This window comes from Suricata suricatta, chromosome 3 (assembly GCF_006229205.1).
Source record: "Suricata suricatta isolate VVHF042 chromosome 3, meerkat_22Aug2017_6uvM2_HiC, whole genome shotgun sequence".
In the NCBI taxonomy this organism is placed as follows: Eukaryota; Metazoa; Chordata; class Mammalia; order Carnivora; family Herpestidae; genus Suricata; species Suricata suricatta.
This window is the reverse complement of record NC_043702.1, coordinates 149713606-149733242: the sequence shown is the minus strand read 5'-3', so window position 1 is coordinate 149733242 and position 19637 is coordinate 149713606. Positions and strand designations below refer to the sequence as shown.

The 19637-nt window shown below is 55.5% G+C and overlaps 1 protein-coding gene and 1 long non-coding RNA gene across 3 annotated transcripts in view; one reads left to right on the top strand and one right to left on the bottom strand.

Moving 5' to 3' along the window:
* Positions 1 to 19637, bottom strand: part of SOX13 (SRY-box transcription factor 13) — a 46657-nt gene that overhangs the window by 2088 nt on the left and 24932 nt on the right. Inside the window, exons 2-14 of one of the 2 annotated variants that reach the window (XM_029935536.1) lie at positions 14560 to 14714; positions 9919 to 10120; positions 8712 to 8823; positions 8547 to 8633; positions 7197 to 7369; positions 6788 to 6856; positions 6088 to 6202; positions 3677 to 3762; positions 3254 to 3413; positions 2723 to 2832; positions 2490 to 2586; positions 2092 to 2235; positions 271 to 487 (exon numbers count right to left, since the gene is read on the bottom strand). In XM_029935536.1, coding sequence (XP_029791396.1) covers positions 271 to 487; positions 2092 to 2235; positions 2490 to 2586; positions 2723 to 2832; positions 3254 to 3413; positions 3677 to 3762; positions 6088 to 6202; positions 6788 to 6856; positions 7197 to 7369; positions 8547 to 8633; positions 8712 to 8823; positions 9919 to 10119 — 1571 coding nt within the window. In that variant the 5' untranslated portion in view covers position 10120; positions 14560 to 14714. The remainder of the gene's footprint in view (positions 1 to 270; positions 488 to 2091; positions 2236 to 2489; positions 2587 to 2722; positions 2833 to 3253; positions 3414 to 3676; positions 3763 to 6087; positions 6203 to 6787; positions 6857 to 7196; positions 7370 to 8546; positions 8634 to 8711; positions 8824 to 9918; positions 10121 to 14559; positions 14715 to 19637) is intronic. The other variant, XM_029935537.1, reaches the window with a different exon arrangement.
* On the top strand, positions 14900 to 18111 carry LOC115288314. The gene is made up of 3 exons (XR_003906934.1): positions 14900 to 14985; positions 15284 to 15407; positions 17540 to 18111. It is a non-coding gene; the product is annotated as an uncharacterized LOC115288314 (long non-coding RNA).

Below are 19637 nucleotides of genomic sequence, written 5' to 3'. Positions count from 1 at the left end.
TGTTTAGTACCCTTGAATTTTTTTTTTATGGAGTTTGTGATTCACAGGCACACGTGGCCAGCCTCCCACAGTCAGGTACAATCCTATGCCCCAAGCCGCCGGGCAACCCCTGCGGCCACACACACGGCCCAGGCAGACCCAGATCACGCCCACACACATCTATGCTCCAAGCGGACAGCACTGCCAGAATCACACGCACGCCCACCACACGGACATGCACAGAAGCGGCAGGTGCACAGGCACACGTGTCGGGGGAGGGGGGCTACTCACGGGGTCACGTAGCTCTGGCGGGCGTCCTGGCGCCGGGTCCGCATCAGGGCTTTGTACTCGCCCACCCGCAGCCGCTTGCCCTCCACGATGCAGGTGCGCTTGGGCCGAGGCTTGTACTTGTAGTCTGGGTACTTTTCCAGGTGCTGCCGGCTCAGCCTTGCCTGCTCCTCATAGTAGGGCTGCTTCTCCTGGTTGCTCATGGACTTCCAGCGGGAACCTGGCCCGGCCCCCCCGGGGACAGGCGGCTCAGTGCTGGGCTTGGCAGACCACCCCCCAGCTCCCTGCACATCCCCAAGATTTTGGCCCCTAGCTGGGTCGACAAGGTGATAGATGTGCAAGCACTTAGCAAGGACCCGACCCAACGTGGGTGCCCCCTCGAAGTCAGTGGAGCAAATGCATGAATGAAGTTGGCATGTATGTGGGCGTCTATTTATGGAGTAACCACATCCCAAAAGACACGCAGCCACTTCCAGCCACTTCCAGCTGGCCTCTGTTCTGTGTGATTTACCAAAACAAAAGAGCATCCAACCCCAGGCCCCCTGCTGAGGACAAACTACTTTCTGAGCTCCCCATTCACTAGAGACAGATGAGCCTCAGTCTCCAAGAAAACAACTGCCACCTTCTAGCCCCGCCCCACCTGCCTCCTTAGCTTCCAATCAGGACACAGAATGTTTGAAAAAATCTTTCTACTAGGAGCACTAGAGGGCTCTGTCGGTTAAGCGACCAACTTCAGCTCAAGTCATAATCTCCCGGTTCATGGGTTCAAGCCCCACAACAGGCTCTGTACGGACAGCTCAGAGACTGGAACCTGCTTCAGATTCTGTGTCTCCCCCCCCCCCTCTCTCTCTCTCTCTGTCCCTCCCCCATGCACACGCTCTCTCTCAAAAAGACATTATTTAAAAATTTTTAAAAACGGGGGAGTAAAAAAAAAAATAAATAAATAAATAAAAAACGGAGGAGGGTAGAAAAGAGGTGGTGGTGATGGAGTAGAGCACTTGTGGGGAAGAGCACTGGGTGTTGTATGGAAACCAATTTTACAATAAACTATTAAAATTTAAAAAATAAAAAAATAAAATAAAAAATAAATTAAAAAAATAAATAAACAGACAAAAAGTTTTTTTAAACCAATGGGGCGCCTAGGTGGCTCAATCAGTTAAGCATCCAGCTTCGGCTCAGGTCATGATCTCACGGTTCATGAGTTCGAGCCCCGCGTCAGGCTCTATACTAACAGCTCAGAGCCAGGAGCCTGCTTCAGATTCTGTAGCTCCCCCTCTCTCTGATCTTCCCCTGCTTGCACTGTCTCTGTCTCTCAAAAATAAATTTAAAAAACATTAAAAAAAAAAAAGACTTTCTACTAGGACACGTGACTGGCTTGGGCATCCAAGTTTTTGTTTTTTGTTTTTTTTTTAAAGACAAGCCAACTCTTGATCTTGGGGTCATGAGTTCAAGCCCCGTGTTGAGTATAGAGATTAATATATCATTTATTTGTTAAAAAAAAAACACATAAACACCTTTCTAGGGACAGACCAAGAACACCAGTCTTTCCTATTTCCTGCCAGAGCTCCAACAGAACAGGTTAGGGAGAGGTCAGGGGCTAGAGAATGTATACACACATACCACACTCAGTTCCTGGGGTGCAGAAGAGCTCCCCAGGGCCCAGCTGCCCCATATCCTGACTGACCCCCACACCTCACCAGACTCCTCAGAAGCTCAGCATGATGGGGACTGTCCCCCAGCAAGCCCCAAGTAAACCCAGCTGGCTCCTGCCACCAGGTCTTGCTGGCCCCTGGGGCCTCAGAGCCCCTACCCACCGGCCCTTACCAAGGATCTTGCTGATGCTGGAGTTGTGCATGTCTGGGAAGGCTTGGAGGATCTTCCTCCGCTCATCCTTGGCCCACACCATGAAGGCATTCATGGGCCTCTTGATGTGGCTGCTGTTCCGGGACTCTGGAAAGTGGCGGGAGCCTGGGGGACAGGGGTGGAGTCAGCCGGGCAGGGCAGGCAGAGACCTTGCTTACTTGACCACTAGGGGGCGACGGGAACCACTGACACCGGAAGCAAGGCCTCAGCCGAAGCCCAGCCAGGGACCTCAGAGCCAGATATTGGGAGTAAAAGCAGTAAAGGCTTCGGAGACACACACAACCTGACTCACTCTGGCCCCTGTAGGAAGCAGAGGTGAGCCCTCCTGCCCCCCAGCCTGGCCACCCCAGGGCCCTCACCATCCATGTCGCAGCCCAGCATGGCTTCTTCGAGGGGGTGCACACAACTCTCCTCCAGCCGCTCCTTAGCCGGGGACGTGTCCAGGCTGATGAGGTCCTGGGGTTGACAGATGAAATCTGTACATCAGCCCCTCTGCATCACCGCACAGTCCTCCCTCCAGCAGACTCAGAGTCATCCAGCCCAGCCCCCCACCTTCCCTGCACCCTGCTCCAGTGTAGGGGAGCCTCCATACCTTGCGGAAGGGGGTGTTGGGGGAGCTCTCTATAGCCCCACTGTGGCCATGCAGCAGCTGTCGAGCATCCTGAATGGCTTTGGTGACCGCATCCCCTTCACCAAGGAAGCCTATGGGAAAGGGGGGAGGAAGATAAGTGGGGCAGGGGAACAGAGGGGATCAACCGGTTCACACCAGGCCACTCCTGGGAGTTATTCACCCTGGTTGATGCTCCCTGTTGCTCCTCCCAGACAGTTGCCCTGCACATGCCCAAGGGGGCGCTGTTTACACCGGCTGTAGCACTATAGGCCAGTAAGTTAGACTACAACAGAGAATCACACTCCCTGAAACTGTGCGACTCAGTGGCCCAGAGCCCTGAGCCCTGAAGTGCCCAGCCAGATGTGGTGGGGAGAGGAAGTAAGGGATCTTCTGAGATAGTGCAGAAACGAAAAGAGGCCAAAGACAGCAGCTCTAAACCCTTAACAGAAACTAGTCCGCAGGAGAGAAGGACGTGCCCAAGGTCATATCCTGCCCTCCTGGCTGAAAGCTTACCCAACGGCAGACTGGGCGGGCTGGACTGCAGGTCCCGAGTGGGGGCCCCGTGACTGGGGGGCCGGGGTCCACAGTTCATCTTCAGGCTGGGGGAGCTGGAGGCATTGGGCAGCTCAGGGGCCTTGGGCTTGGCCGTGAGGTTCAGGGGCTGGGAGGACTCCTGAGGGAGACCCACAGATCAGAGGCTGAGACACACCAAAGGAGATCCCCCCCACACAAGGAGGGACAAGAGGGGACACGTGGTAACAGAAAGACGAACACACCCGGAACAGACAAGGAGACGGCAAGGAAGGAAGAGACGGCAAGGAAGGAAGAGACGGCAGGAGCAGGTGAAGAAGAAGACGGTACCCCGTCACCCCCTGGGCGGGCAGGCCAGCCTCACAGGCAAGGGGGGCAGCCCGGGGCCAGCGTATGGGGCAGTACCTGCAGCGGGTGGTGGGCAGCCATGGCCCCGGGCCTCTTCACCACCGGCGCGGGGGGGCTGTGCAGCAGCTGCAGGGGGTACTCCACTATGGAAAAGGCAGCAGGGAGAGAAGTCCTGGATGAGTACAGAACAGCGGATGCCCTGCTTGACGAGGTCCCAGCCGCAGCAGGCGGGCAGAGACTCGAAGCTGGCCCAGCTCGCTCCCAGCCCAGGCCTTCCCCAGCCCCCGGGTGCTGCGGAAGGCCTCCTCATCCCCCACCACCCTGGCACCTTCACCCTTTCCCCAACCTTCCCAACCCCGCAGAGCCTGGAGTTCCTGCCCAACGGGAACATGAGAACAGGTACACACCTGCTCATTCTATAGACACTGGTGTGTCGTACCCACTACGGGCAGGGTACAAAAGCACCTCTCTGGGTGTTACCCTGCTCCCGCATCAACCCACAATAATCCCTAGCGTGTGGCGTGGAACTGGTGTTCAGGACATCACCCCATCTTACAGATGAAGACACCGGAGACCAGGAGACTTTACAAGGGTTGCGCACATAGCTCAGAAATGGCAGCACGGACATCTGAACGCAGCCCATCCTTTCCCCCTTACACAGCACGCTCTCCGTTCTACTTGGCCTCCCTCCCTCGTCCTCAGCCCAGCCCAGCATCAAGGAGTGGACAGCTCAGGTGGAGAGAGAAGCCGTGTGCACAAATCGCTAACCACGTGGCCAGTGGGATTTTGGGCTGCAGGAGTACAATGCAGACAACTTTGTTCCAGCTGGGAGGGCTGGAGCAGGCTTCTTGGGAGCCAGGGGGCCAGCAAGAGGGGGGCTAGTGGCTGCAGGCGGGCAGAGGAGATGTGGGTGTGTGAGAGCCAAGAAATAGGAAAGTGATGAGCCCGTGACGGGCAAGGTGGCCTCGGAGGCCCGTGACAGCTGAGCGTGGCATTTGTGGACTCTGCTGTGGGCAATGGGGCACCATCTAGGGCCTGTGAGCTGGGGAGAGGTGCTCTTCACTCAGCTTGGAGAAGGGTCACCGGGAGGCCCGTGGTCCCCTGAGTACTGGGACTCTGAAATCCCAGTCCCTGCCAGCAAAGCAGGCAGCAGGCTGGCTGGTTCAAGTCCTCCACAGCTTATTTCCTGCCTTCCTTGTCCACAAAGCAGGGGGTCAGACGCACCACCACACACCTGGACCCCTGCCCTCCTCACTCCTGCGGCTCTGTTCCCCCTTGAACTGCAATGGTTTTGTGCTGCTAGGCCACTCCCCCTTCCCAGTCTCCCCACCTCCCAGAGTGGCAACCTCCTTGAAGTTGGGGCCTGACTTTTTCAGTCCTTTGTGTCCCCACCCTAGAGTTCTAGTCCAGTGTAGAGCGAGGTGGGGGCAGAGTCGGTGGTGCTGACCTGTGCCCTCTGGCCCACAGGGATTCACCTGCCTGCTCCCGCGCACAAAACAGGGAGGGGAGACCCGATGGGCTCGACCTAAAAGCTGTCCCCACTCCTGGGGCAACTAGGGGCAGCCTCCCTTTGCTGTCCCATGACCTTTCAACAAGGTGTCCATGATCAGGGTCTAATTCCATCTCTGCCTCTGTCCCACCACCTCTGCCCAAGAACCACTTCAGCAGCCCCCTCCCGGCCCACGCTCCAACTGGTCCCCCTGCCCTCTCTGCTCCCTGTCACCCACAGTCAGTGTGACAACACAGCCTCCGCTCAAGCACTCAAGTATGTCTCCGTTCTACAAAATAAATTCCAACACCAGGCTCGGCCCCAGCTGCTCCAGGCAGCCTGTCCCACCACCCTGCCGTTCGCTACCCTCAACTCCAACCCCTGTAGCTGCCGATTTCAGGCTCCTGGTCTCAGCTCCCAGCTTCACCCCTACAGCCCACCACCTCTGGGGACCCAATCAAGCACCTCCTCTACAGAAAGCCTTCCTGGACTCCCAACTTATGCATAGCCTTTCCTCCTCCCCAGAGCGTAATACTCCTTGAGCTCAGAGTCCATTTTTTATCACTCCCTAGAGTCCCGTCAATGACAGGGGATCAAACATGTGTCTGGTACTCAATCTGTGTTTGCTGAATTTCAGTGGCGGGAAAGAAGGGACTCGGTAGGGGTGGGAACAAGAGTGTGAAGGTGGGAAACGTATAAACCTCAATGTTCAAGAGATTACTATTCTGGTCCAGTAAATGTACTAGAGCTGGGGACACTAGGTCTAGGTTGGCCACATCCACTTATATCTGGAAAGTGCTTCATTGTTTTTCAAATACAATTTCTTTCTCGATTCTCCCAGGGAGGTTCAGAAAGAAGGGATGCTGTTTCCGCTGGCCCAGAAAGGCCACATTGCCGAGTAATGCACAAGAGTAGTCCCGGGCTCCTCCCCTGACCTCAAGACAGCCTGGCTAGCGGCTGGACCCCCGCCCTCACTCACCTGGTTTGCAGGGGATGGGCTGAATGGGCAAGGCCAGCTGGGAATCGGGGGGGACAGGAAGAGGTTGGTGACTTGGGGGGAAGGCTGGGATCATGACGTAAGGCATGTTGACCTGCTGAGGGCAAAGAAACCCTGTGTGAGTCCCGGGGCGCCCAAATGGCTCTGCCCAGGACACAGAGGAGGGACCCAGACACGTGAGGTACAGCGACCGGTACAGGGCAAGTCTTCAAAAGGATCCATTTGAGGGGCACCTGGGTAGCTCAGTCGGTTGGTGCCCAACTTCGGCTCAGGTCAGGATCTCACAGTTCGTGAGTTCGAGCCCCCACATCAGGCTCTGTGCTGACAGCTCAGAGCCTGGAACCTACTTGGATTTTGTCGCTCTCTGCCCCTCTCCTGCTCATTCTCATTCTCTCCCTCAAAAATAAATATTTTTTCTAAAAAAGGGTTCCATTTAACCCCACATCCCCTCCTACCTGCCCTCAGTCCGAGCTAGGGAAGAAGACACTTTGGCTGCTCCCTTAAAGCTGGAGAAGATGACGGGTTTGGGACAAGAGCAGAAAGGAACCCCCTTCCTTAGGGCCATGCCTGCAGGAGTCTGCTTAGTCCAACCCCCACCCCCACCCCAATCACTCCCTGTCCCTGGCAGCCGTCTCCAGGCTGACCTCACTCCCTCAGCTCTGGCCCTCCCCCACCTTTGTACCTGGATCTGCTGCTGGAGAAGGTTGATCTTATGTTGTTGCTGAATCAGCTGCTGCTGCTGTTTGGCAATCTGGCGGCAGGAAAGAGCAAGGGCATGGACATGAGGGACATCAGGCCTGTCCTGGGACCCCCGCACCCTGCCCTCTGCACAGGTACAAACCACACCCTGGGTGGGGCAAGCAGGACAGCCCACCTTCAGATGCCTACCCCAGAGGCCGAGGGTGGAGGCTGGGCAGGAAGTAGCCAGCTGCTCAGATTCAGAGCCCCTTCCACACCCTGGCCCCCCACAAGGCTTAGGAACGGCCAGAGGCAGCCCCCTCTGGCCCCAGCACCCAGGCCTGCCCCCCATACGCTCCCTTCTGGCCCCGGACAGCCCCCCCTTCCCCCAGCAGACACGAGGCTGGGCCCACCTGCTCCTGCTGCTGCCGGGCCAGCTCCATCTGCTGCTGCTGCTTCTCAAACAGCATGGCGGCCATGTTCTTCTGCTCTGAGTGGGCCGTCAGGAGCTGGTCCCTCAGGGTAGAGAGCTGGTGGATCATGACCAGGAGCTGGAGCTCTTTCTCTGCTAGGCTCTCCTGGGTCCCTGCTCCAGAGCAAAACGGCCACCAGTGAGAATGTCTGTCTGTCCGTCCGTCCATCCACCTATGCACCCACCCACCCATCTGACATTTGTTGGGCAATGGCTATTTCCCAGGCTCCTGTTAGGGGCTGAGCGACAGAGGATGGAGACCTGATCCTTGCCCCACAGGGGACTTGCTTAGTGTCTGACAACGAGCTTCCCTAGAAGGTCCCCACCATCTGCGCTGCTTCCAGCCCCTGGAAATGCTGTGGGGTGGGGGGACTGACATCTCAGTCCCAGATCACTTCTCGATATCCTCAGGTGCCCAGTGCCACAGCGTTGGCGCGGAGAACTATCCCACAGGAGAGGCCCAGTGGGACACGCTCAGGCCTCAGAGCAAGACCGATCTGGGTTCAAATTCCTACTTCAACCTATCCTGTCCAGAAGCCAGACAAATAACCGACTTCTCTGCACTTTTTTAAAAAATCTATAAATAAGCACAGGGATGGTCACTTCTCAGGGGTGCTATCAGGGTTAAAAAGATCTAGAACGTAAAAGCAGAGTCTAGAATCTGGTCCATGGTCGTCCACCCACAAGGGCCAGCATCCCCTGCCCTCCAATTAAGCTCATGTTGGACACAGCTGCCCCAGGCTGCCGCCCATTCGCCTCGGAGTCACTCAGGGAGCCTTTGAAACATACACACGCCCAGACCCCTGGGGGGTTCTCAGCAGGTGGAGTGGAGCCTGAGCATTGGGGTGGTCTGAGAGCCCCACCCTCCACCTGCCGTGGGGATGAGCAACCACACAGAAAAACAGCCACTCTCACGAACCAAGCAGCAGCCCTTGAATTCACTTAGAGAGGCCCTGGCGGCCTAGAATTAATTTTCAGCAGTAAAAGGGGATATCCAGCTCATTTTATCTAGTGAGATCTGGGGAATTGGCAGGGACATACCTAAGGCCACCAGGGTCCCTGGTAAGAGCCCAAATCCACACTCACGGAATGTGATTCCCACCAGGCCTCTCCCGCACGGGAATGAGCCAGACCAAATCCTTGGTCCCCAGGTGAGGAAAGGTGCTGAACCCCGGGGTTAGGCAGGAGCTGGAGGGGCCCAGCTCCAAAACCGCCCTTCAGGCCCAGACCGAGTGGCCAGGCTAGGAGAAGGGAAAGAGTGCCTCCCCCGCCTACCCGCACGGGTTTTCACCTTTCACGTCTTTGGCTTCCACAGAACTCCTTCCCAGAAACCTCTCCTTCCAGTCACTGGACAGCAGCTTCTCGATGGCCGGCACCACTAGAAGACACCAGAGGGTGAGGGACAGCGCTCCACCTCCAGCCCCGGGCCCGCCTCCAACCGGGGCAGACATCTTACCTTCTTTCAAATTTTGGTTGAAGTCCAGCTTCTCCTGGCTTCCCGAGGCCACCTCAGAACCTCCCACTCTCTTGGGTTCCGGACACCCATTGCTCTCGGGGGAGCTGCAGTCCTGCAGTACACACAGAATGTAACCGTCACCCTCGCAAGAAGAGGGCAAGCTGCAGGGGGAACGGGGCTCCCCAGGGATGTGCACCCTGAGAAATCCAAGTCCCCTTTAGGGCCCTCCCTCTCCACTTTCCCTAGGTTTGCTCTGACTTTGCCGTGTTTAGTGAAAGAACAAAAGGTTTGAAGATACCTGAGGCTCAGTGACTCATGAGGCACTTGATCCCACAGGAGACTGTGAACTTCTCTGAACCTGACTCACTTCCCTCTTCTGAAAATGGAAATATTAATACCTCCCCTATCAGGACTGACGCTGGGGTCAAGTTAATACACGTGAATGGGGTTCGCTGCTGCAGGTCAGGTACCAAGCCGGCTGTTCATTATTACTGGTTTGCAATTGCCCAGGTCTGCAGTTGGGTGGGCTACTCCTGGGACCCCTGCCTCATCCCTCCTGAGGACACCGCCCCCTCTTCTCTCCTAAGTCCCCTCCATTCTTTAAGGCCTAACTCAAGGCCCTACGCCTCCAGGAAGTCTTCCTCTCTTACTACCCTACCCCCTCCCCAGACCCCTCCAGGGTAGATCCCTCCCCAGAGCCCTAAAATTCTCATTCATTTGGTTTTTAATGATGTATTCCCCTTTTTACATCTCTTGCATGGAATCAGGATTTTTAAGATCTCGGGAGAAGCCTTATTGCTCATATAGTTCAGAACTCCTCCATTTTGAGGATGAGGAATTGATCGATATCACTCAGGCTGGGGTAAGAAGGCTGATTTTCTCAAATCATACGGCAGATTACCTTTGAGCAGATGTATCCTGTCTCTCCAACTAGTCCTCAGAGATCAGGACTGGTCACACGTGGGGGAGCAGTTAGCATCAGGTGAGCATGCCCAAGAGTGAGACCATGGACTGCTCAGACAGGTGGCTGGCCTGAACTTGGCGGCCCCTCCCCACCCACCTAGTCTTCCCCCAGAGAGGGTTCTGCTTCCTGGGCACCCAGCGAGGGGAGCGGGTGCCTGCCCAGCCTCCAGGAGAGAGAGCTGTATGGGCTACAGAGGCAACGTGGGCACACAGACCCAGGAGCCCCAGGGAAAGTGCCGGGCACCTGGGCTGGAGGAGTTTGGGGGTCAGCACCATCCTGGGAAGCCCGGGCTGGGTCTCCAGGCTGGGGTTCAGCAGCGGCAGCAGAGAGCTGGACGGTCTCATGGCAGGGCTCCTTCTTCCCTTCTGACTTGACCGTGCAGTTCACCATGGTGCCAACGCCATCCAGGGCCAGCTGGGCAGAGCCAGGGCTCCTCATGGACATCCTACGGGAGGAGGAACAGAGTGACACCATAAGGGGGATACAGTGACTCTATTAGCACAAAACGTGAACTCCCCCTTGGAACCCACGGTGAAACACTAGAATTGACCCTCTGCCCACCTCACTTTTTCTTCCATAGGAAGGTCGGCAGCCAGTAGGGCCCCACCTCAGCAGTCCCTGCCTGTTGTGGTGGTGGGGCAGCTGGCTGCATGGTCCACCTAAGGAGGGCAGGGGTTGTCAACTAGCGGTTTCCGAGCCCGGCAAAGCCAAAATTGTGTATTTGTAAGTAGCTTCCAAAATTTAAAAAAATCACAAGACAGCGAATGAAATCTGGATTTGAACTCCTCTTGAAATTGGTCTGGGGGCAATAAAATTGGCTAGAATTAAGTAGCAGGTGCTCCCTATGGACAAGCCAGTTTTCTTTAGTTCCTACGGACTCCCTAAGACAGCCCCCTCCGGAAAGGGGAACCAAGTGTCAATTACCCTATAGATACATTCGGTTTTTTTTCCTAATAGAAACAAGACAAAAGCAAATTGTTTTTCATATCCATGTAGCTACCAAAAGTGAGAAAACAAAAGGCTGAGAGATATAGAGCTTGGAGAAAAATATTTTCCTGTATCTAGCTGGAGTCTCTTTGGGAGTCGCCTTCTTGACCCCTCCCTGTGCCTTGGCAATTCTTGGTGTCAGCAGACTCTGCTCCCCTCACTGCCTCCCCCACTGCAGTCCCCACTGCCTGGACACCAGGGATCAAAGGATCCTGGGGAGCGATTGCTAGTGGTCACTCCATACTCAGAGCAAAAGGAGCAGATGCCCACAGTTCACTTGCTCCCTGTTCAAAGTCACTGTGACAAGACCAGTGGGGACACCCAGCACCAGGTTCTAGGTACGCACAGACTACCCAAGTAGCAGTGACGTGACCTTGGGCAAATTACTGAACCTCTCCACACCCGTTTCCTCATCTGCAAAATGGGCATTCATGAGGTCAACGATTTGTGAAAATTTACTTGTTTACAACACTGCTTGGCACTAGTGAAAGCACTGCTAGTTGCTAGTGGAAATGTAGTCCCAACAAGAGGAGCCACAGTCCGAGCATGGCCTGGGGGCTTGTTTGGGAGCTAGTCAGGAGTCACCCACACCTCAAACTCCTCATGTGGGGCAGGAATCTGTTTTAACAAACCCTACAGGTGAGGCCGATGCCCACCAGTTTGAGAAGCGTCGTTAAATAAAGTCGTTTTTAAAAAGGTAACACCTGTGCAAAAGTTTTAGGAGGGGGCGTGTAAGACAAAAATCAGATACAGTGAAACATCCCTTAAAACTGAATCGCAGGTGCAGTATGTAATATTATTGTATATTGCATTGACTCCATATAATAAAACGTTTCTTGTAAGGTGAGTGGCGGCGTGCCCACGGATGGTATTTTACATGAAACAGCTGAACGAACATTCCAGTGGAAGATGTATTTGATTTGACGCCATCTTGACCAGAGCAGACCCTCCTGCCACTTTCAAAGGCCAGGGTACCCTGGGGCCTGACTGGGTCCCCGAGGACCGGGCACTGCAGGGTGAGGACAGAGGGGCAGAATTGACCCGAAGAACGCTAGCTCCGGAGAAAAGACACGACCTCAGCCGAGCTCACCCGAGGGCTTTCAGGGTCCGGCCCCCGGGTCCCCCCTCACCACGCAGGGGCCTGGACAGTGTCCAGGAAGCAGGCGGCTAGGCCCATCCGGGCACAGGGCGGGGCGGTGAGCCAGGCCCTGAGCAGGGGGGCCATGGGGGCGGGGCGGCAGGGAGGGGGTATTATCCCCGAAGCTGAGGGCAGCAATTACATAACAAACAAACCCCGGGCTCAAGCTGTGAATTAATCAAACCGCTGAAAATAAAACCTTCCTCTCAGGAACTTCAGACAAAAGAAATGAAAACAACCAGGCTGGCTGGAAAATAAAAGGCAGCCGTGCTGAAAGGGGGACAAAAGGAAACCAGACAATAGGGTGTTGGACAAAGGCAATAAAGCCAAAGGAAGTGTGACAGGCGAACAATGCGGGCCTGTGGGCTTGTGATCCCCGGCCGCTCCGCGCCACCTCGTCCCACACCCACTGCTCCGCCGGGCGTGGGCGGGCCACCAGGTCGCCTCGGGGCTCCCCACTCGCCTCCGTTCTGTCCCAACTTCCTGGCCTTCCAGCGCCTACCTCGAAGCCTTTCTCCCACTGCAGCCCAGAGACCCCAGCGGCACAGCAGGGAGAAAGTTAGACGGGCAGCCGGAAGGCCTCCCCACCCAGAATGCTGCCCCCCAAATCCCCCCACCCCGGGCGGAAGGTGAAGGCAGGGGAGGTGATTAACAGTCCTAATTAACTCTCGGACGGCACTGCCCACTCCCATAGCCACTCACCACATGCGGCCACCGAGCTTGGAGCGCCGCCAGATCCCATGCGAACGTGCAGAGTGTAAACTCTACCCCGCTTTCGAAGGGTTAGCGTGGAAAACGGAATGCCACATAGCTCATTAATAAATGGTTATTGATTATATGTTGACATTACAATGTTTTGGATACACGGAGTTAAATAAAGTACTGTTTTCACTGGCTTCTTTTTGCACTTCTTAGCGTGGGTGCCGGAGAATTTAAAAGTTAGGCAGGAGGCTCACACCGGATTTCTGTTGGATGGTGCACAAGGGGACATCTCCCTTTGGGCGCCGATGGCCTGTTTACGGGCTTAACCCCCACGGGTACCTCCAGCTTGCCTCCTCCGGGCGCTCCCACTGGCACATCCTGGCCTCTGGCACAGCCCCGGGACACACAAAGAAAAGGACGCCTGGTGACCAGCCAAGCTGCTCACCAGGGCGTGGTGCCCACCAGACAGCCCTGCCAGACCCTGCTGCCCAGACAAGGGCCCTTCCATTTCCACAGGCGTCTGCCTCAACGTCAGGCACCGGCTGTCAGTTGGGTCTCTCTGGACCCATGTGTTGAGGGAGAAGCAACAGCCCAGACCTGATGGGCTCCTCCGAGGGTCTCACGTTCTGGGGGAGAGGGTCCTGGGGCAGTGGCTTCCTTCCCTCCCCTTTCCCTGTCCACAGAGACGAGAGTCCCTGTGAAGAGGGTCAGTGCCAGAGCTCTGAACCCAAGCCATCCCGCTCTCTTCCCTGAGTGCAGAGCAAAAGCTGCATGTGATGAACTAAATAAAGAGCAAAAGGAGAACCAGGTGGAGGGCATGGGGTCCACGTGCAGGCCCTGCTCTGCCACTCCGCAGTTGAGGGTCCCTGCACAGGTGCCTCTGCCTCAGCAGGCTCCATGGGAGAACACTGTACCTGGGGGTTGGCGGGTGGTCAGTGGTACAGCGTTTGGAAAACTCACAGGCTTTTGGGTTCTCCAACCTGAGTTCAAATTCCTGCTAGGTCCTCAGCTGACTCGTGAGACCTTGGGCAGTTCATGAACTCTGAGCTTGTTTCTGGGTCCTTATAGTGGGTATAATAATCCCTGGCTCACAAGTGCCTAAGATTAAATAGAGGGTGAGTGTCCACTAAGTTATCATATGGCCCAGCATGCTCCTAGACACAGGTGGTTAAGAGAAAAGTCACCTGGGGTCAGGCGGACCTGCGGGTACATTTGAAATCAAACACTACCCAGTTAATTGCTGTACAATCTTGAGCAAGTGACTTAACCCCTCTGAATTCATTTCCTCCTAGGAAAATGAGAATAAGAAAACCCAGGGTGACTCAGCCAGTTAAGTGTCCAACTTCAGTTCAGGTCATGACCTCACAGCTTATGGGTTTGAGCCCCCACATCAGGCTCAGTGCTGACAGCTCAGAGACTGGAGCCTGCTTCAGATTCTGTGTTTCTCTCTCTCTTTGCCCCTCTCCTGCTCACACACTCTCTCCCTCTCCCTCAAAATAAATACAGGTTAAAAAAAAAAAACCCAGTACGAAGGGATGAGCCTTCCATTAACACCCCAGACTCTATAATATGTACCTGTTTTACATTCTTATGATACTCTAAACTTGGCCTTCAGGACACTTATCACAGTTGGTAATGACACCTTTCCCTGCCTAGTTTATTTCTGACAGGCCCAGTAGCCTGTGAACCCACCCCCCACCCCGGGGCACTATAGAAACACACCTGGTTTTGCTCACCACTGTAGCCCCGGAGTCTAGCACAGTGCCTGGAGCATAGTAGGTGCTCAACAAATACTCCCACACTATTAGAGACAGAATACAGTTCAGCAAAAGAGCACAAGGCCGACCTGGGTACATAAGTGACACGAGTGCAGACCTTCCTCCACTTATAACGGGGTTACATCCCAGCGAACCCATCGGAAGTTGAACAGATTGTTAGGTTGAAAATGCATCTACTCCACCCGACCTACCGAACACCTTGGGCTTAGCCTACCCCGCCTGAAACGTGAAAGCTTACACTGGCCTACAGCTGGGCAAAATCATCTACCCAAAGCCTACCGTAGAATGAAGTGTTGAATGGCTCAGGTAATTTACTGAATACTGTGCTGCCAGGGAAAAACAGGCCCAGAATCGTGTCAAGAGTATCCGGCGGCTCCCTGGGAGCGGTCACTGCCCAGCATCACGACACAGCAGCATAGCGCACCATCGCCAGCCTGGGAAAAGATCAAAATTCAAAGTATGGCTTCTGCCGGATGCATGTGGCTTTCTGACCCTCATGAAGCTGAAAACTCAGAAGTGGAGCCGTCATCAGTCAGACCGTCTGTGTTATCATTATCCGACAGAAGCTGCCTACACCCCGCCCGGCCCTCAGCTAGCCTCAGCGCCTCCCCGGCACCCCCTCACATCTACGAGTGAACTAAACCAGCCGCACCCCACCCCCAGCACCAAAGCAAACCCCTTTCCTTTGCTCAGACCTTGGGACAGGTAAGAAACACTGTCCACGCCTTTTGAATTTTAAGACCCTATTGGGACGCCTGGGTAGGTCATTGGATTGAGCACCTGACTTGTGATTTCAGCTCAGGTCACGATCCCAGGGTTGTGGCATTCGGGCCCTGCTACAGATTCTGTGCTGAGCATGGAACCTGCTTAAGATATTCAATCTCTTTCTCTCTGTACCCCTCTCCCCTGCTCGCACTCTCTCAAATAAAAAACAAATAAAGACCGATTGGAGTCTTAGGTCTCTCCCTTTCCAGAGACTTAAAAACCCCTTCAATTTCTTTAGCCTGTCTTCAGAAAGAACGCTCCATGTTTTCATTACCCACGTGGTTTCTCCGGACGCTTGGAGGTCAGCGGCTACACCTGCCCCTCTCCCCAGAGGTCTACAGGCCAAAGGACCCTCGGCTCCTGTGAGTTATGGGGCTCCCCCACGTCTGGGACAGAGGCACAAGTCCACAATACACTCCCATCTGTCCCACCCCCACCCCGGGTGGAACTACTCCCGTGAACCCAGCCTCCACCCCCTCTTGCCCAGCCTTACTCATATTGCCTAAATGGAGACACTGAGGCCCAGTTTGCGTGGCTTGTTTTCGGCAGTACCACTTCTGGACTAGAGGCAGAGCGTAGGGACACGGAACCAGCTGGGATACAGATCAGCACCCCTGCTCTCCCCACTCTTTCCTTCTAGGGCACCCCCCACCCCTCCCCAGGCCCCCTGCTGCCTTCCATCTCTTGTCATTGCTCACCTGAGCATTTGTAAGAGGTGAAGGCCTCTGAGGGAGAGGGCTCAGGCCATCCTCACCCCTGATGGGCCAGAGCTCGTGTCTGGGAGCCGGCGGCAGAGCAGCTCCCTGCACTCCAGAGGGCCAGCTGCTCCGAACAAGGCTCTTACAGCGCACAGCTGACTGCAGGTGCCGGTCCTCTCCCTTTTCTCCTCCCCGCGACCAACCCTCTCCTGAGCCCTCCGACCCCCACCCACGGGCGCACACGCACGCGGCCCTTTCTACCCAAAACACATCACCAGCGGCTTCCTCTCCCGCATCAGCCAACGACTGGCCCAGCTGGATTGGAATCAAAGGAGTTTGCACCCTCAGCCCTTCCTCCCTCTACAACGACAGCCCCCTCCCCGCAAAAAATATCTAGATGCAGATAAAGATAGAGATAAATTCCAGTCATCGGAGCATGACGGGTGACTCAGACCCAGGGGGTACAGGAAGACGGCCTGAGCAGACAGGCAGACCCCCCCAAGGAGGGCCAGGACTGCACTTCCCCAACGGTCACAAGCCAAACCTGCAGCCCCCCCACTCCAAGCTCACCGAGCCGGTGGTGCCAAGGGGCACCGCCAAGGAGAGATCCACAGGGCAGGGGTGGGGCAGGGCCTGAGTCCCAGGGGAATGTCACTTCCTCTCAAAGCCCCAGAGAGTGGAGAGCCTCAGGCAGCCCTAAACAATAGCCCAAGGCGTGGGTGCCCAGAGCGGTGCCCCGGTGCCACATCCTGCCATTCTTCTCCCAGGCCGCACCCTGCCACCCTTCCTGGCTACGCCCGATCCTATCTCTGATGTTTACTCAGAGCTGAGGCTGGGCTGGCTACAGGCTTGGGGAAAAGCTTTCCTGAGAGGCCCCCCTCCAGCCTCCGCAAGCCCCAGGGGTACCGGGTCCAGGGCCCGCACGAGTCTGGTCTAGAGCAGCTCAGGGGAGGGTCACAGAAAATACCCCCAGTTCCTGGGCTGTTCTGGGCAGGCCAAGGTGGTATTCACCTGCCAGAGCAGCAGACACCAACCAGTGGAAACCCTGAGTTCCCGAGCTGCCGTCCCCCAGCCTACAAGAGCCGGCGGCTCTCCCGGATCCAGCCTGAGTTTCACCCACTGCCAGTTTGCGTTGAACCCATGGCACAGAGGACTGAAGGAGCCAAGGGGGAGACCATCCATGGCCCCATCTGGTTGTCCCAGGTCTCTGAGGCACCTGCATCTTCTCCCAGCTCAGGAGGAGAGTTCAGGAAAAGATGGGGGTGGGGGGCAGTTTGCAAGTGCCAGTGAGGTCCCAGTGGGATGCATGCCCGCCCCACCGTCCTGGGTAAAGCTGAGAAGTAAACAGTATTTGCTGGAGTCCCTTCTCTGGGGGCCCGCCTGCCTTTGGGACTGGCTCTGTCTCCAGCCCATTCACCGTGCTAAGGGGTCCCTGTAGTCTTGTTCCTGTATCCCAGTGACCAGGTCTAAGTCCATGCATGTCCCAGGCAGGGGAATGTGTCCGGTCTTCTGCATGAGCCATGCCCAGCCCAGGGCTGGCACACAGCAAAAATGGTGCAGCTGGGGCTGACTGGCTTGGCAAAGGCCTCCGTTTGGGGACAGCCCTGAACATTAACCAAAGGAAGGAGAGGCCAAAGGGCATTTGAGGGCACAGCACTCGATCAGCTGCAGGCGCTGAGCAAGGGGCTCACTACGCATTTCCCAGTGGAGCCGGCATCTGATCCCAGGCCTCAGTGATCCCCAAAGCAACATCTTTTCCTATCGGCCAATCCACGATCGCTCTCCTTCTTCCCCAGATAACAAGATCCAGTCCGGCACAGACAGATCTGCCACTGTCTTCACTGCTCACAGGATTCTAGTTGTTTTTGACCTGAGTCACAGCCAAGGATGAATTAGTCAAAAGAAATCAAGGCTGCTTTGAGAACCTGGAGAAAAGACTCGACCTCTCAAAACCTGAGCTTCTTCATGTGAAAATGGAGAACCCAATACCTACTTTGGGTTTAGAAGGTAGCATATACTCAGAGAGGCTGGCAAAGCTATATGCTCAGTGGGAGGGGGAGGAAGAGACCTAAAGCAGGATGAGTGTCTGTCCCCCCTCTCTACTTCCCTTCCCTTCCCTGGCAGGTCCCAGGCTCCCTTGTCCCCACTTCTCTGGGAGACAGGAGGGCAGGGGTGACCCTCCGGCACTGCCGGAAAGCATCTTGGCGTGGCAGGAAGAAAATGATCTTTGGGGCGTCTGGGGGGCTCATCAATTAAGCATTCAACTCTTGATTTCGGCTCAGGGCATGACCTCACAGTTTGTGAGTGCCAGTCCCCCAGATAGCAGGCAGCCTCCTTGGGATTCTCTCTCTGCCCCTCTGCCCCTCCCCTGCTTGCTCTTTCTCTCTCTCAAAAGAAATAAACATTAAAAGAAAAAAAAAAAAAAGAAAAGAAAATGGACTTTTTGCCAACCAGACCTGTGTCTGAAGCCTGGCCCCTGTGACCACAAGAAGTTTCTGTCTCTCCGTCTCTAAACTGGAACAAACAATAACTATCTTGTAGAATTATTCAGAGGACCCAAAGTGGTATTTGTAAAAAAGCAAAAAAAAAAAAAGACCAATCAAGTGTGCACCCTGAATGCTCCCCTCACCCCTTGAGGTTGGCTTTCCCCACCCCATGTGGTCAGACACGCAGAAGACGCACACCAGGACAGTGGGGCGCGTCACCCTCTTCCTCTTCCATCTGCTCCCAGTAGGTCTCCCTCCCTCAGGTCTCTCCACCCCGTCAGGCAGTCTGAATGTTCCTGGAATCTCCTCCAGCCTGAGTCAGGCCCGCAGGCCCCACACAGTGCGGAGAAACCCCACGTACTGAGGGCCACCGAGGGCCACGGCTTATCTGGCCACTCCATTGTGCCTTCCCGTCCCCAGCTGGTGACACAAACGCTGTGCACTCCTCAGGAGCTCCCTCATTTCCTCCGGACCTCACACTGAAGAAGTGTTGTTCTACTAACCCCAGGAGGGGACAGGGGCAAGTGGGAACAGCCCGAAAGATCCCTGTTTCCCCCACCAGGCGGGGCAAAGTCTTGTCCTGGTCAGGAATTCCTCCAGGTGGTGCCAGGGTGGGCTGGGCCGCATTTGGCTCTTGTTTTTGGTGTTAAGTCTAAGCCATGTGGGCCAAGCTCTCATGGATATGGGGACATGGAGGCTCGTGCAGTTGGTTCGAACCCCAGCACCCCTCTTACTAGCAGCATGGGGGCAGGCCAAGCATTCAGCTCCTTTGGGACTAGTGATCAACAGCCGATCGTGTGCTTGCAAGGAGTGACGAGGCACATCGGGACAGGCCGAGCACCTGCGCACACCCGTGCCAACCCCCCCCTCCCCCTGCACCGGGATTCCTCATCAGAATCTCAAATTGGAAGGTGCCTGGGTGGCTCAGTCAGTTAAGCGTCCCACTTTGGCTCAGGTCATGATCTCACAGTTTTTGAGTTCAAGCCCCACGTCGGGCTCTGTGCTGACAGTTCAGAGCCTGGAACCTGCTTCAGATTCTGGGTCTCTCTCTTTCTCTGCTCCTCCCCTGCTCATGCTCTCTCTCTCTCTCTCTCTCAAAAATAAAATAAACATTTAAAAAAATATCTAAAGTTGGAGGGTGAGGGGCCGATGAGTGGGGGGTCACCCACTTCCACCCTGCTCCACGTAGGAACCCAATAAATGCCTGACACTTAACCTCTTTACACCTCAGATTCTGCATCGGGAAAGGGGGCCAACAAGGCCCAACTCTCAGGGTTGTTAGAGAATTAATGAGTAGTGAACATCACTACTGGTCCAGTTGCAAAAGCACGAGACTCTTAATCCCGGGGTCGTTAAGTTTGAGCCACACTCTGGGTGTAGAGATTACTTTAAAAATTACATTAAAAAA